Genomic DNA, 17,644 nt, shown 5'->3' on the forward strand with positions numbered 1-17,644 from the left:
CTAGTTCCAAAATTGTGTTTCAGTTATCTCTTCCATTATTTTTGGCCTTAGTAATCTGTACATTTAAAAAGAAAAACAACTTTTTATTGTGGTTTTTTTTAGGAGTAAATTAAGTTAAATACATGTGTTCAGTCCTTCATCTTTAATCAGAATTGTTCTTCTCTTTGTTTTTTTCTTTCATTATCTATTTAATTAGTTGCTCATTGTAGAGAATTTGAAAGTATAGAAATGTGAAAAGAAGCAAAATTAATTCTTTTAGGTGAGAATCAATCAGTAGTAGCATTTGGACATATCTCTTTCTGGCATTGTTTTCTTGTAAAAGGTGATCATATAATACTATATAGAATTTTTATACTTTGCTTTAAGAAAATGTAAGAGCATTTTCCAAATGCCATTAAAAATTTTATAAGCATCACTTAAGTAAATGCATCGCATTCTGTTGTATGGGTTTAATGGTCAACCTTTGGGATATATTTTTCCCCTAATATTTTGTCATTGTAACATGGAAGTGCATTTTTGTGCAAACTGATTTTTTTTCCCCTTAGTTAAAATTCCCATAAGTGAACCTACTAAATCCAAGATTATGAATACCCTTTAAGGCTCTTGATATTGTTAACTGGTACCAATCTAGCTTCTCCAGCACTGATTGAACATTCATGTTAATTTCCTTATACAATCAAGTATTTTTAGTTTTATCCCTTTAATTTGCAGATAAAAAAGTGGTTTGTTTTTTTTTTACTGTAAATGACTTTTCTTTCGTTGCAAGTGGTAGTTTTTCTACCTGTTTTCCTCTTCATATCTGTTTCATTTTTCCTGGTTTAATACATTTGTCTATTATTAGAAGTCTCCGTGTTTTCTATTATTGATTTTCTATAGAATAAGGATAGTTTAAATACCTTACCTCTTATGTACTTTCTTACACACAATAGGACTGAAATTGGGTAAGAAAACCACAAACCAGTTGCTTCAGAGTCTGAGTTCTTAGATTTCTCATGGTTTTTAGTGAGAAGATAATAGGAGACAAAAAATACCAGTCCCTTGTGTCCTTCTTTTGGTTGCACAAGTTGTACCATTTTGCAACTTTGGCTATGATAGGTATCAAGAAAACCTTATAACAGTAAGGATAGTCTAAGTAAAGGAGAGCTACACCATGGATAGGAAGTTTCAATATGTTGGAGGTGGTAGTTCTCCCACATTCGTCAACAGAGTCGTTGTAATACATTTAAAACCCCAATGAATTGTTTTGTTTTGTTTTGTTCGTGAGACTTGATGTGTTAATTTTAAATTTTATGTAGGCCCTTTATGGCAGGAGTAGTCAAGATACTCTGGAATAACTTCCCCATCTAGATAATACCAAGACCAAAGGACTAGAACAGAAACAGACCCATGCTTAACATGAACCTTGATAAATGAGAGGGGAAGTCTTATGGAGCAGTGGGAAAGTTTTAGGAAATGTGCTAGGACGATTGGGTATCCATGGGGAAAAAATGAATTGGAAGTGGGACCCTGTCTCACATCACACACAAAAGTCAATTCAAGGTTGATTAAAGGCCTGAATGTGCAAGGCAAAGTCAGGCTTTTAGAAGAAAATATAGGAGAATGTCTTGTGTAAGGAAGAGGTTCTTTAAAAGATATGAAGGAAATTATTTGATAAATACAGCCGATCGAGATTAAGAACTTTTCATCAAGCACATCTTAAAGAAAGTGAACAAACACAAACTAGGAAAGAACTTAGTAACATGTATAACTAATAAAGGATTCATATTTAGAATATATATGTATTCTGTATGTTTGTGTATCCTCCAACTCAGTAAGAAAAACTGGTATATAAAAAATGGCAGAAACATTTGAACAAGCACTTTAAGAGGAAACTCAAATGGTTAATAAGTGTGAAAAATTGCTTTATCTCATTAATCAGGGAAATAGAGAATTACTTGCCAGATTTTAAATCTAATAATATTGAGTGTTGGGAGAATGTGGAACAATGGGAACTTCCCAAAAACCCCTGGAAACATTTTGGAAAGTAATTCAGCATCGAGTAGAGCTGAGCTAATATCCCCTAGCGCCCTGTATGTTTTTAGAGTATACCTTAGAGACACTCGTGGCACACCAGGAGACAAGTGCAAGAATGCTCACGTTAGCATTGCTTACAACGGCAGAAACTGGAAGCAACCCAAATGTCCCGTAGCAGCAGAATGGATAAATAAATCAGTGGTGGTGTCTTAAACATTACAGTACTCACTCTTAGGGGTGGTATAAATGAAAGAATTATAGTCACGTGCACCCACAGGAATAAAATATCTCAAAGTATCTTTTGGGTAGAAGAAGCAAGTCATAGTTCAAAACCACAAAACTAACCAGAATGTTGCTTAGAAATCATAGAAAAATGGTAAGAAAAGATGGGAATGATTAACATAAAAACCAAGATAGTTGGGAGGGTTGGAGGAGGCAAAGAATAAACTATGATCAGTAGGACATACAGGAAACTTCTTAGTTTTCTGTTTCTTAACCTGGGAAATAGATGCATGGGTATTTGTTTTATTATGCTTTATACTATATATATACAGTATATATATATATACATATATTTCATATACTTTTCTGCTCGTAAGACATAGTTAATGACAAAGTCATTTTTTTAAAAAAAACGTCTTACATATGAAATAAGAGGAGTAAGTGAGGAAAGAGGCAAGGCAGGAGACTTCAAGCAAAGAAACTTGGTTATAACAGGCAGTAATAAACAGTTTACTTCTTGGAGCTTAATTTAAAAGGTTTAAAGTGTACTGATTTTATTTTCCTTTTAGAAAGCCTTTTGTAAGTGTACAGGAAACAGGTGGTTAATATTGGAGGAATTGGTCTTGGTTTTTTTTTTTCTTTTTTTCTTTTTTTTAATTCTTAATGCCAGCTTTCCTCACTAGCTGAGCGTGTATCATATATCAAGCCAGGTCTTGTGGGCAGTAGTTCTACCCAGTCCACTTTAGGAGCTGGTGCCTTCATTGGCTTTTAACCTGATTATTGGTCTTACTGGATTTTCATCCTTAACTCACTTGTTTGCATGCTTTGGCTTGACTTTGACTGATTGCAGGAAGAAAGACACAGAATGATAGATACATTTCCAGACCTTCACTGGAAAAATCAGTAACCTCTTCCTTTCTTCATGTGCTTTAGCTCAGGTTCAAATTGAAGGAGATTTCCTGGCGTGTTCCTTCTCTATACTTGAGGAACAGCCCATGGACATGCTTTTGGGACTGGACATGCTGAAACGGCATCAGGTAATTAAGAGCTTCACTTTCTTTTTGCGTTGGCTTTTTGTGTGTTAAATGGTTATTCCATCATGGTTGTATATACTGGAAAATTAAGAAGCATGACTTCAAACCTGGAAAGGTCCTTAATTGGTGGTGTTGTCATACAAGGTTTGAAATTCTGTATCAGTAGAAATAGAACCTTTTTGTGAAATCTTTCTGAATCTGTTGAATCTTGCCATCTGTTTTGAGACTATACTGGACAATTTGGTTCCCTTGTGTAATTTTTAGTTTCTGATTAGAACTCAAGTCATTTCTTTAAAACATTTTTTTAAAAATATTTATTTATTTGGCTGCTCTGGGTCTTAGCTGTGGCATGCGGGATCTTCGCTGCCAAGTGCGGGATCTTTTGATTGTGGCATGTGGGATCTGGTTCCCAAATCAGGGCTTGAACCCAGGCCCCCTGCATTGGGAGTGCAGAGTCTTAACCACTGGACCACCAGGGAAGTGCCTCAAGTAATTTTTTGATGGGTTTGTAGGGAGATGTACATAATACACAATGGTGATTTTACTGCGAGCCTAAGTTTAGTAAATCCTTAGTAGCTGGTCAGACAATACTTGGGGAGAAGAGCTTCGAGATTAAGGAAAAAGGTGTACATAAGATGTTGGGAATGGAAATGTTTATTTAGTACAGGGAGAATGATTTATAAATATTTTCATCTGCAGTGATTTTTATATTTCCATTCCGAAGCCTAATAATTTGTTTAAAGATAAAATTCACTCATTGAAGAAGCAATTGTGCTCTTGGGTAGTAAAAATTTTCCCAACAAGGTTTCATATCTAGTCAACATTTTTATGTCACTAATATTCTTTTTTTTCTTTTTTAAATTGGAGTATAGTTGATTTACAATGTTGTGTTAGTTTCAGCTGTCTACTCTTTTTTAGATTCTCTTCCCATATAGGTCATTACAGAGTATTGAATAGAAATCCCTGTGCTATACAGTAGGTTCTTATTAGTTATCTATCTTATCGATATATATATAGTAGTGTGTATATGTCGATCCCAATCTCCCAATTTATCCCTCCCACCCTTTTCCCCTTGGAAACCATGAGTTTGTTTTCTACATCTGTGACTCAGTTTCTGTTTATAAATAGGTTCATTTGTACCATTTTTTTTAGATTCCACATATACGCAGTATCATACATTTGTTTTTCTCTGTCTGACTTACACTTCACTCAGTATGACAATGACAATCCCTAGGTCCATCCACATCACTGAAAATGGCAGCATTGCGTTCTTTTTTATGGCTGAGTAATATAAAAATATGGAACACTTCACGAATTTGCGTTTCATCCTTGCGCAGGGGCCATGCTAATCTCTGCGTCGTCCCAGTTGTAGTATGTGTGCTGCCTACTCTTTCTTAAATGTTTAGTGTTAAATTCCCATTGAAATATATTGATATTCAAATCAAGGTGCATAGTTTTAAGTAGAAGGAATGAGCGAATGCACATATAAATGAAACTTGATTTATTAACTTGTTGCTAATCTTTCCCTATGTATTTATTTATTTATCGCTATTTTTAAGTCACGGTATAGACTAGCAGTCTCCAGCTTTACGGATTCACAATATATGTGTGTGACTGTCCTATATTAAGTAATAATAAAAATATACTGATGGGCTTCCCTGGTGGCGCAGTGGTTGAGAGTCCGCCTGCTGATGCAGGGGACGCGGATTTGTGCCCCGGTCCGGGAAGATCCCACATGCCGCAGAGTGGCTGGGCCCGTGAGCCATGGCCGCTGAGCCTGCGCGTCCGGAGCCTGTGCTCTGCAACGGGAGAGGCTGCAACAGTGAGAGGCCCGCGTACCGCAAAAAAATAAAAAATAAATATAAATAAGTAAATAAATATATATATATATATATATATATATACTGAAAAAGAGGATAGCATAAGTATGAAATACATAATACTTTTGTAGAGCTCGTCTTGTCCATATATCACTTTTGAGACCATTGGCATAGACTTTAAATATAAGCTGTACTTTATACACTAAGCAAGAAGCAAAAATGTAGACTATATAAATGATATGTCTCAGTTTTAGTTTTTAAAAAGTCACTGATATGTTTCTAAAAGGTGTGGCTGCTGATTATGGCGTGCAGTTTTCCAAATTTTGTACAATGAATATGTATCACATTTGAATTCAGACATGAACAATTGCTGTGTTTGACAAAGAAGTGTAAACCGTATCCCATAAAGATAATTCTGCTGTACAATTTAAATATTAAAAAAGATTCTAGGGCTTCCCTGGTGGCACAGTGGTTAAGAATCCGCCTGCCAATTCAGGGGACACGGGTTTGAGCCCTGATCTGGGAAGATCCCACATGCCGTGCAGTAACTAAGCCCATGCGCCACAGCTACTGAGCCTGCTCTCTAGAGCCCATGCGCCACAGCTACTGAGCCTGCTCTCTAGAGCCCTCGCACCACAACTACTGAGCGCACGTGCGACAACTACTGGAGCCCGTGCTCCGCAACAAGAGAAGCCACTGCAACGAGAAGCCCACGCACCACAGCGAAGAGTAGCCCCTGCTTGCCGCAACTAGAGAAAGTCAGTGCGCAGCAACGAAGACCCAACGCAGCCAAAAGCAAATAAATAAATTGAATAGATATTTTAAATATATATATAGATATAGATTCTAAACTAACGATGTTACATAGCTTAAAGTTTAAATACTTCAGATAAAATTGGTTTTTGAGCCATCTCTGTCAGTGTTGCTCTTTGTGAATGGAGTTTTAAATTCAGGATCATAACTTTCCTGCATCGTGTTCTATCTGCTATCATCAGTGTTTGGTTTCTTTTTCTAAGTGTTCCATTGACCTCAAGAAAAATGTACTCGTGATCGGCACCACAGGCTCAAAGACCACCTTCCTTCCTGAGGGGGAGTTACCAGAGTGTGCCCGGTTGGCATATGGGGCCGGGCGAGAGGAAGTACGGCCAGAGGAGATTGCAGACCAAGAATTAGCAGAAGCCCTTCAAAAATCTGTAGAGGATGCAGGTATTTGGAGTGGCCAGGCTCTTAAATAATACTCGTTATTGGTGGGTGAGCCAGGGAAGCTGGAGCTTCAGAGGGGAATAGGGACCTTTCCAGTCGTAATCAGTCTTACGTCCTGTCGTAGGTATGTTCCTTGTCTTCTTACTGCCTCTTCCCATCTCTAAATACAGTACAGAAAACCTCCCGTGTTTCAGTAGATCCAGAAATAGCAGTCCATTGCTGTGCGCAAGATAGAGTGGGGGTTCTTTGCGTAGGCACATTTTGGTGGGATTCCTAAAGAATCTTGTCTTTTTTTTTTTTTTTCTTGAAGAAAATTATAACAGTAAGCAGAAACTTCCTTTTGAGTTCCACATTTCCTGGAAATGTTCTTCTTCTTTTCCTAGGCCCATTTATTTTGGAGGATGCCATTGTGTCTGTGACTAAGCAGCACTGAGCTTTTTGGTATCGCCTGAACGTGCTGCCACCGACACGAGCTACGTAATACTTTTTCTTCCCAGGTCTCAGTTGTTGTAGCTTCTTTAATTCTAAAGGTCAAACCAAGTTTTCTGGGTAAAATGGAGGGACACAGTTATGCTGAAATCCCACTTCTGTGGATAAATTTTCCCCATCTGTTATAGAACAGTGACTCTGGGATCTATTTTCTGGAAGCTAAAGAGAATTAACTTTTAAGTTTGAGTTATTTTCAAGTCTTGAGCTGTAATTCTTCATTAGTGACTAATATCACACGTTGCATTTGCTGATATAGTAAAATGTATTAGAGCTACAAGTTCAGGGAATAGCTTTCTCCCAAGGACAAAAAAGATAAGAGCTTTAACAGTAAGCAGCCAGATCTCGCCAGTGTGTATCACCAGAGAACACCCGGCGGTCTAGCCTTGAGATGCTTTAGAATGAGTGTGAGTAGCAGATGGAGTTTCCAAGCTGGCTGTGTTCAGAATCTGCGCCACCACCACCTTTTGGCTCAGTTTTACATATGAAGTACAGTTTGGGTTGTGATTTAAGTATTTGGTAGGAAGGGGAGAATTTTGAACAACCAGACAGAGAAAGACTAAATTAATAGTTTTAACCTTACCCGCAAGGCAAACTTGAATGAGTTTGACATATCTACTTAGAAGGTTTTACTTTTTGTTTTGTTTTGTTTTGTTTAGTAACTTGTCAGCTTAGTCATAATACTATACATTAATAAAATGAGGGTATGTTATCATTTTGTAAAACCTCTGTTGTTCCCCCCACAGTTTTGGTGCTTTCACTTGAGAAACACTAGCTGATGGTAGCAGTGCTTTATAACCTACTGACAGTTACCCTCTTTGAGTAATTACTTTCTTTTAATAAAAAGTTGAAGAGATTAAAATAGAAACCACAGATGTTTCCAGCCATAGTGAAGGAGGTGTACCAGTTTTAAAGGATTAAAAGGAAGTGGCTCTTTACCCATGTGACCTTTTGTTACTGACAGTGTATGTATGGCTTGCGCTAATTTTTGTAATGTTTAGTAAGGTAATTCTTCAACATCAGATTCTGTTTGTTTGGAACATCAGCTTCCCACTATTATAAAAATCACCTACCCCTAGACATAGTAGGTGAACATATTTTTGCTAAAAACTGTCTCTTTGGTGGATACTCTATAGCAGAATATCTTTATCTTTTCTATTGATTAAAAAATAATTCAAAAAAGTAATAATTCAGAATATTTTAAAAAATAAGGTAAGCCAGGATAAGTAATCAGGTTTGGTTTGTTTTTCTTCTAAAAATAAATCTCAACTGAAAAAGAAACTTTGAAAGTTTCTATAATATGTGTTTGCTCACCTTTACTCCATAAGATTTCCATATCATGTAATTCTGTCTATGGATCTACTTTTTTTTCACCTATTTCACATGTTTGCCCATGAATTCTCTGTGTAGGTGTGTAAAGTTAATTTCTTTCCAAGTTCTGTTGAAAATCTGTTGAAGTTGACACATTGCTTTATGTATTGTGAGAGAATTAAAGCAACCAGCAAATATTTTTGATGTCCAAACTACAGGAACGTTCCCCCACTTTGACTCTACCAGTTCCTGATCTTAAAGATGGCAAAGGAGTGGAGACTATAACCCTGCATGCTGTGTGGTTTGCATTGTTAACCCAAGGTTTGCTTGTCTGTTTCCTAATTCAAACAGAGCGTCAGAAGCCATGATGCATGTAGTGTGTGTGTACTGCAGCTGGAGTGGGCCCCAGACCAGGTATTTATAGACACCACGTTAAGCCTTCCACCCAGTCATCGTCTGTGGTCTGAAAGACTTCGTATCCTCAGCAGTTCTAGAATTTAGCTTCTGTCATTCACCATTTCACCTTGTTTAATCTGGTTACAACTAGCCTGTATGTGTATTTGTATGTTGGCATACATACATATCTAAGCATGGTTTCCTATTTAAAATTCTATCCGTCATTAGAACAGTTCGAGGGGGAAAAATCCCAGCGAAAACAAATGACCACTGTGAATATCAAATCAAGAATATTAGCATCACAGCACTTTGTTGGTGGAGATGACTGTGTTATTAGGGATTTTGTAAGTCCCTTTCTTCTGAAAAACTGAAAGTGTATTTTTCACATTACTGCACACAACTACCAGCATTATAGAGGGGCTGAAATTTTCATTCTGTTGAAGAAGAAATGGAAACAGGCCAGGTGACTTGGCCAGTGTCACAGAGTCAATAACATAGACAGGGCTGAAGTTTAATCTTCCAACAAGAGCTGAAACTTTGCTTTTCCCTCTCTCCCTAGCCAGACAGTTTTCCACAGGAGGCTCTCTGCTTCCGTCTCCCTGTATGCAGATATGATAAACGTCAGCCTGAGTGCACTGACTGGTCTGTTAAAAGAAGGAAAAGTGGTCTTTTTAGACTCTACCAACCTAGGACTTTATAGGGGTTTGCAGGCTGGTTGTAATTAGATATATAGCATTTAATTGCTTCTTTCTTTCATTTTCCTTGTAAGGATGGGTTAAAAGCAGCCATCTTTAATTATTAATGTCCGTTGACCTCATCCTCTTCTCCTGTCCTATAGTACTGACCCAGTCCTCCCCTACATTTAGGACTTAGGCCAGTGAAACTGACCATCTCAGCTACAGGAGGACTATATGCTGCTTTCATAGTGAGTACGGAGTACTTTGAGGTCCTGTTCACCTTCACCTCCCCCAGCTGTTATAACTGACATACCGTTGCCAGAAGGCCATTACCTTTGCCCACCTCTGTGCTGCTAATAACATGGATATATGACTACAGTGCATCTTTGTGTTCTCATTAACTCAAAATTGAACCTCTTTCAGAGTCAGCCTTAGAGATTGATAAATAAAACTGAAAACTGTGTTTCTAGACTCTAATGAAAATAGTTTGCACTGAGATATATGCTGTTATCCTGTTTATCCCTAAACTATAAGATTATTTCACAAGAAGTCAGTAACTTCCTGACATAGTGCTTTATCTTTTCAAGCTGTTAACCTGTGTTGGATTAGAATGATTTAGAGCCTTTTGACTCATAACTGCATTGCTTCATGACTTCTTAAGGTACAGTCAACATGAAGCATTTGAGTTGCATCTGTCCTAATAGTTTGTATTGTGATGTCATTTTTGTTACCAGCCTTTGACTTTTAATTAAAGATCTTGTAATAATTGCATAGAGGTCAATTTTTAATTGGATTAGTGGCAAAAGGAGAGTTGGAACTGATGTTTAATGGCATCTTGATGTTTACTTTGAGGTGTGCTATTTAATCCTTCCATTTTTTATGAATGGTCAGTAAGTTGCAGTGGATCTCAATTGTTAATGCTTATTGGAAAATTTATGAACTATATCCCTCCACTGCCCTCCCCTGCCCACATTTCCCTGCCCTTAAAGTACTTAAATATTCTCACTTAGTTGTTGCTGTGATAAAGTAACTGGTAATCCTTTTTAAAGTTGCATTATTTGGTAAGATAATAATTGGGATTTAATCTGTTTGATCTTTAGCGCTTTTTTTTGTTCTGAGTCAAGCTCATATAGTTTTTGGAATGTTTGGATAGAAATAAATAGAATGTTTGCTTCTCTGTCTTCTGAAGGTCCCTGAGCAGTGGTCGCATTCTTATTTCTCTTTATAATTCCTGCTCTGTCTCAGATATACCTGGTTTAGACTTCTCAGTGTTCACATCTGACACTCTGAAAGAGAATTGGCACGAGAATCATTCTAGTACTGAAATCCTCAAGACTGTATTGTGCTTTTGAGAATCACCTGAGGAACTCACTGAACATACAAATTCCTGGGTTTATCCCACGGATGGTATCCAGAATCTGCGTGCTTAGGAAACATCCCAGGTGATTTTAGGGCAAGTGATAGAGAAAACACACTTGGAGAAGCTGTTCTAGAGTTCTGAACCCACTGAGAATAAAGATACATAAATGTCCTTCAGTCTTGAGCACTAACTCAGCCCTTATGTGGTACTTAAATAAAAATATTGAATTACAGTACACGTATTTTGTTAAGAACATGCCTACCTCTTATCCTGATGCTATGATGTTAAATTGTCCACCACGATGAGAGTGGTTCTTGTATACAGGCTATAAATATAAGACAAACCCCAGTTTAAGGACCTGATTTTGTTCTGTCCTGTTTAGATTTGTGTTCTCTGATAATTTAGTGGACTTTGTAACCTGCTAATTAATCTTTCTTCCTTTGACTGTTGTTCTATGTAGAGAAAAGCGGTAAAGAAACTACCTCACTGGGAATGTCATCATTACCAACTTCAGATGGATTTAACCATCAAGCCCATCCTTCAGGACAGAGTCCTGAGATTGGTAATCCTTCACGTCTTGCTCACTCTGTCTCTGCTTCAGTCTGCCCTGTTGAGCCCAGCGACCCAGACAGCATTGAACCTAAAGCTCTGAAGGCTTCGAAGGCTTCAGCTGAATTCCAGGTAACCTGTGAAAAGAAAGAACATCTTCCTCTACAGGATCTTTCTGCTTGTGCTTCTTCAGCAGACCAGAGGCCAGCCATGCCTTTGCAGAATTCACTCGAAGAAGCCATTGGTGCAGGTCATCTAGAGAAATCTGCTGAAAGAAGCACCCAGGGCCTCACATCTCATCTCCACGCCAGACAGGAAGTTAGTGTATCTGTCACTGGGATGGAGGAACCACAGAGGCTTAAGGATGAAAAGGGTTGGCATCCAGGACATCAGGACCTGAGTCAAGCGAGTGGCCTTCAGCAGCATGGAGAACCGAGGACTGGACAGCATGAGGTTATATGGCAGGATGCTCCCCGTGACCGAGCGCGCCTCTGTAACACAGGGGACCTTGGACTTCTTGGAGAAAGGCAACAGGATCGACAAAGAAGTATTGGTTCGGAAGCTACAATGGAAGGAGACAGGCTAGAGCAGACTGTGGACCTCTCGGGTACAGAGAAAAATATTCTACCTTCAGGGTGCTTCGGCTGCTCAAGTTCAGAAACACTTATGGAAGTAGATGTAGTTGAACAGTCCCTAGCTGCTGTGCTTAATTCAGCAGGTGGTCAGAATACCAGTGTCAAGAACATCGGTGCATCTGATCTCACCTTAGATAATCCCTTGATGGAAGTAGAAACATCAAAATGTAACCCTTCCTCTGAAATTTTGAGTAATTCCATTTCCGCTCAGGATTTACAGCTTCCAGAAAGTAATGTTGAAATGTCTGGAACAAGTAAAGAATACGGGAGTTGCCCCTCCTCTTTAGTTAGCCTCTGTGGCAGTTGTCAGCCATCCACAGAGTCCACAGAGGAATCTTGCTCATCTGTAACGGCAGCCTTGAAGGAACTTCATGAACTTTTGGTCATTAGTAGTAAACCAGCTTCAGAAAACACATCGGAAGAAGTTATCTGTCGATCAGAGACAGTAACTGAGGGCCAAACAGGTATTAAGGACCTTTCTGAGAGATGGACCCAAAATGAGCATCTTACAGCTACCCAGAGTGAACACTGTTCACAGGTCTCCTTTCATCAGGCCACATCTGTAACAATGAAGACAGAAGAATTAACATACACTTCAACTGACGCTGGAGTAGAAGATGAAGAAAATATTAACTTCAGGGGTCCAGGTGATGGCGTATTAACTGATAGGGAAGGTGTCCCCAAGTCTAAGGAGTCAGTAAATGAGAGCAGTTCTGTCACTGTAGCCTCAGCTGAAACGTCCAGTCAACTACATTGCACCTTTGGTGCAGAAATTTCACCCAGACTTTTAGCAGGTGAGGAGGATGCACTCAATCAGACTTCTGAGCACACTGAGTCCTTGTCATCCAGTTTCATATTGGTTAAAGATTTGGGCCAGGGCACACAGAATCCAGTGACAGACAGGCCTGAGACTAGAGAAAATGTCTGTTCTGAAGCTGCAGGGCCACTTCTAGAATTTGTACCACCTACCAGCCAGCCATCATCAAGTCCCTCCTTTCTTGCACCATTAATTTTTCCTGCTGCGGACATTGACCGGATTCTCCGTGCCGGCTTTACTTTGCAGGAAGCTCTTGGGGCTTTGCATCGAGTTGGTGGAAATGCAGACCTTGCACTTCTTGTTTTGCTAGCAAAGAACATTGTAGTTCCTACATAACCATGGAAAAGTGGGCTAGACCATACTCCATTCCCTTACAGAAAGCTATATATCTACACATACACACTCACCACATATACAGTATATGTAGAAACCTGCAAGCAGAATGTTGAGCCAGAGTTTTTTTAAAGATTTTTTTCGGCCAAAGTAATTTATGATCTCTTGTCTGATGAATTTGTCTATTCTATTTGTTGAAATTTGGGCCTTTTTAAATGTATTGGCAGTCTGTGCATACAGGAGCTTTTTATTAACATTAAGATGATGTATTCTGGAATGAAATTGGTGGTTTTGTGTATAGCGTACCATTTTAGAATGAGAGTGAATGCTCTAAAAAGCAGAAGCCGTGAGAAATCCCACCACCCATGCAGCTAAAAACAGATCAACTTCATAATTTGGCTGTGTCTGTGCTGTAGGCAAGGTGTGGCTTGTTGACTCAATTTTTGGTTTACAAACTTGATCACATGGTTTGGTGTTTGGAATCATACTCAGTGCTTTATGTATTATGACTCATCAGTTGTCACAGGAAATTGAAGAATATCTCCTAGAGTGGTATGTTTCTATTCGTGTGGTTAGGACTTGACATTTTAATGGGATGAGTTGGGAGGGTTTAAAACTTGGGCTGCTTTGTACATCACAGGCTGCTGCATGGATTGCCAGATACCTGGGGTGGGATACTGTGAGGGAATTAACATTAGCGCGAACCATGGTGCTACCCGGATTAAAAAAAAAGAAAGAAAAAACTGTAATTCCATTTGCAAATGTCATGGTGATGTTTCAGGAACTGTGAGTGAAAAATAACGGCCTGAACACTGGAGTTAACTAGTGACTGGGTTTGGTAGCATCTCACTGATCACAGCTCAACCCTTAATGACTAATGATGAGCTTATGTTCCGCTAGTGGGTTGGTTGCCAGCAGTTTACGTCCTTTCCAAACTCATCTTCTTCTAGGAAGTTCTTCTAAAGCTTAGTTTGAGCTGTGATCTGAGTGCAATATTCAAGTGTGATAAATAACCTTGTCACTGGTTTATCTTGGTGCTTGGAATGGTCAGTGTATTTGGTGAGTGTCTTTCATGGCAGTGGAAATAGTCATTGGAGTTTCTGACTCACGTGGCCTTGGTAGAGTTTTCCATCCTTTTCTTTCCTCAGGAGTTTCTTTTTTTAAGCAAGGTTTCGTCATATTTGTGTTTACACATGTCAAGTTAGAGTGGGGCATAGTATATAGATGTATTTATTGTGGCCTTTTTTTATATGAGGACTAGCCCTTGGAAATCACTGTCCTGTGGGCCCCACTGTGCAATAATTCTACTGGGTAGATTTTAGATACTTTTTTTCGTGGAAAATAAACCCTCTTAAGCACCTAGCAGGAATCTGAAATCTTGGTTTTATTGAAGAGAATTTTGAGAATGATAATTCCCTATTCCAGGTTATAATTTGCAATGTGTTTGAAACAGAAGCTTCAAAGGGGTGATTTGTGAACTTTTAACTTTAAGTGATTTTTGTCTAAAGTCTTACTCTCTTTAAAAGCTTATTCTTTCTGTCAAAATTCACGTCATTGAGCACAATCAAAATGGAGGCTCATATCTCAGGAGTTTTAAATTTTTTGATTTGGGGGCACTTAGACATTTCTTTTACCCTATTCCATGTTCTTTCTTTTAGCTGTGAGGTTCGTATGTGTGTTAGGAGCCTGAGTGATATGATGGAAAGTTGCATAGATTCCTCATGACCCTCTGAAGTTAGGGAATGGTTGACAGAAAGAGTTGTAGTTTACTGTGTTCAGAAGGGCGCTCAGAACAGGTTAGCCAGATTGTCTTTAAAGTGTTCTTTTAGACAATCATGTGCTGTAGATCCTTTTGCCTGCCCTACACCAAAGATGTCAGATGCACTAGGAACCTGCTTATAGGATTTCTGTCAACCGACTCTTAGAGCTGTGACTGTAATTAAGTAGTGGTGCTATGATTGAAGCAGAATTTAGTAGCAATGCAATGGGCCCCTGATTTGCGTTATGGGTATGCTTGGGAATTTATTCTAAGCTTATAAATCTTTAGGGTCACAAAGTGGGGTGAGGCTATGACAGTAGACTCCTCCAAAAAGGCCTTCTGTATGAAGATGGGCCTCGGAGGTTTTTTGTACTAGCAGTTCCTCTGACCGCTGTTCAGAGGCTTGGCCACTGAATTTTCACAGTGTGGAGATTTGGGAGTCAGTCCCAGGTGGGATATAGAATATCAGTCTGGAAAAGGTTTCATTATGATAGCTTTTATTGTATGTATATGTATATTTATTTCTAGGAGAAAATTGGATAGGCCTATCGTTGTACATGTATTCTTATTAGGAATACTTTGAGCTTAACCCGCTTGCCAAATATGCTTGTCCTTTTTCATCATTTATCTTTCAACTTATAATTGCTTTTGATTTTTTTTTTTTTTTTTTTTTTTTTTTGCGGTATGTGGGCCTCTCACTGCTGTGGCCTCTCCCGTTGTGGAGCACGGGCTCCGGACGCGCAGGCTCAGCGGCCATGGCTCATGGGCCCAGCCGCTCCGCAGCATGTGGGATCTTCCCGGACCGGGGCACGAACCTGCGTCCCCTGCATGGGCAGGCGGACTCTCAACCACTGCGCCACCAGGGAAGCCCTGCTTTTGATTTTTTAAATCTTCCTGTCCATCGTTTGTATGAAAGTAAAGTTGTTGACATTGTCAAGATTTTAAATCATTTTTAAATTTAGCAGTTGTAAAACACAAAAGGAATTCAGGAACATGACACTAGTGAACCTTCATTTTCAATTTTTATTCAAAGTGCAGAAATTAGAGATTAACTTCTCCAAGGATAGGATAAAATCATTGTGAACTCCTCTGGTTGCCAACAGAACTGATAATGGCCAGCCATAACCAGTAATGGGCTGCTTTACTGGATAGCTCCTTTGCCATAACCGGTAATGGATAGCCTTGTGGTCAGCACGTACCTCCAAGGGTGGTATCTGTTTATTCACCAAAGAGAGGAGAAGATTTACCTATATGACTTCTGCAGTTTCCCTTTAGTTGGTTCCTGTGTATAAGAATGTGCTTGGTAACCAGATAGCTATACCTAGGCTATAGATTTTGCCGTCGCAGCTGGTAAGAATTATTTCCACTCGTACCTCTTTAGGCATCCAGACATCAGCCAGTAGCCTTCATCCCACAGTTTGGGCTTTAGCCATTAACATATAAAGATTACCAGTTGCAAAGGGAACTACATAGATGGTGAGTGTGTATGAAAACTGTCCTGCCTTGCAGCCTACAGAACTTTCCAGAGCTCCTTGTCTCCATATATACTGAAGGGAGACACACACCTTGTGTTTTTTTCCCAGAGCATTTCTCCAGTAAGAGAGTTACATGGAAAGATATATGAGACTTTGTGTCACTGATTCTATGATAACCAGCTAAGGTGGAATCTGCCTGTTTTTCCCTTAGCACAGCTTACTTTCCCTAGTAAAAGCCATAAAAATTTAGTTGGTTTAACCATCAGTTCATGTGTATATATACATGTGTGATAGATATCCTACAGTTAATTTTACATAGATTAAAAAGCAAACAGTTTTTATATCTACAGATGTAGTCTTCAGTTAATGGTGGTTTTTATGTATATAAAAAACAGCCTTGCAAGTAACTGGCCAGAAGAGTTGCAGTACATTCTGATTTCCTTTTCCTATCTCTTTGCCACCTGCAGAGAGTATAAGCAGGATAATTGAACTGCTGCATATTTCAAACTAGTTATCAGTGGTAACATATCATATGAGAAGCTAACTGGATTATGCATTCTCTAGCACAGATACCAAAAAGCCAAATATCTCCTTTGAATTTGGTGACTTAGTGTAGTCCACGGCTGAACTAGAAAGAGACATAGTTCTCAAGAGTTCCCTTGCGAGAAGATGAATGTTAACTTAGTTCTGTGAAATAAAAATAGCTTTCTTTTTGAAAGATTTAAAAATGCCAATTCCTGTTAACAACAAAGTAAAGTCAAAGCATGTCCTTGAGAACCAGAAACGTAAAATCATGGCTCAAATTCTCTATCTTTGTGGTCCCTTGGTAGATGTTACTAGGAGTTCTTTGAGTAAATCAAAGAACTTAGGGGAGGAACCTTTGATATGCTTGATTTTCTCTTGTGCCTTAGTTTCTCCAAATAGCAGAGGCATCAAATTTGGGTGGGGAATAAAAGTGGAAGGAGGGGGACAGCAGGGAAGTGTGAACATGGCTCTCCTGGAGATAGGCATGTGTGGAGTGGTCCTAAGGCTCACCTTTATTGTTGGTTGAGAATTATCCTGCACCAAATCGTTAGATTTCCCCAGGTAGAAGGATTATGACACGGCTTTTTTGTATCAGGTATGCCCCCCAAAATGGTTTCTAAGCGTTTATTATGTTCTTTGTTGCACTGTCAGTATTGTGGTGAAGGCAGAGCAAAAGTTCAAGAAAGTCTTATATTACAGGGAATGTTTACTCTCTTGAAGGCTCTGCAGTTTGAATCTTTGAATAAGAGTTCATTATTCATTCAAACATTTAAGTGCCTGTGTGCCAGGTACTGGGGGGCACTGGGGATACAGGAGTGACTAAAACAGACTGGAAGCTGCTCTTGTGAAGCCTTCAGTCTAGTAAAGAGACATGAAACAAATTTTAGCTTCAAGTGCAAGATCTATGTTTGCCTATTAGCATCATTTATTTTAAAAGTCATATTAGGATGATTTGGTTCAAATTCAGAGAAAACTGGGAAAATCAGGCTCAAAATGGAATTAGATGCTGTGAACCTAAAACTGCTCTAA

The 17,644-nt window shown here is 38.9% G+C and overlaps 2 protein-coding genes and 1 pseudogene across 2 annotated transcripts in view; 2 read left to right on the forward strand and 1 right to left on the reverse strand.

The window, feature by feature from the left end:
* DDI2 (DNA damage inducible 1 homolog 2) overlaps positions 1 to 6,324 on the forward strand; it is a 29,732-nt gene extending 23,408 nt beyond the window's left edge. Inside the window, exons 7-8 of the mRNA XM_065885595.1 lie at positions 3,169 to 3,272; positions 6,106 to 6,324. Of these exons, the coding sequence (XP_065741667.1) occupies positions 3,169 to 3,272; positions 6,106 to 6,324 (323 nt within the window). The remainder of the gene's footprint in view (positions 1 to 3,168; positions 3,273 to 6,105) is intronic.
* LOC136140559 (U6 spliceosomal RNA) lies at positions 4,562 to 4,657 on the reverse strand (annotated as a pseudogene).
* A 4,437-nt stretch (positions 6,325 to 10,761) lies between the features above and the next one.
* RSC1A1 (regulator of solute carriers 1) lies at positions 10,762 to 13,159 on the forward strand. Its single transcript, XM_065889353.1, has one exon. It carries the CDS (start codon positions 11,015 to 11,017, stop codon positions 12,857 to 12,859), a length of 1,845 nt encoding a protein of 614 aa, XP_065745425.1. The 5' UTR covers positions 10,762 to 11,014; the 3' UTR covers positions 12,860 to 13,159.
* The last annotated feature ends 4,485 nt before the right edge of the window (positions 13,160 to 17,644 follow it).

The sequence above is a fragment of the Phocoena phocoena genome, chromosome 1, assembly GCF_963924675.1.
Source record: "Phocoena phocoena chromosome 1, mPhoPho1.1, whole genome shotgun sequence".
Taxonomy (NCBI): domain Eukaryota; kingdom Metazoa; phylum Chordata; class Mammalia; order Artiodactyla; family Phocoenidae; genus Phocoena; species Phocoena phocoena.

Bases quoted from the DNA above. Each gene is read 5' to 3' on its own strand.
- RSC1A1 (XM_065889353.1), top strand. From the start codon at position 11,015: ATGTCATCATTACCAACTTCAGATGGATTTAACCATCAAGCCCATCCT.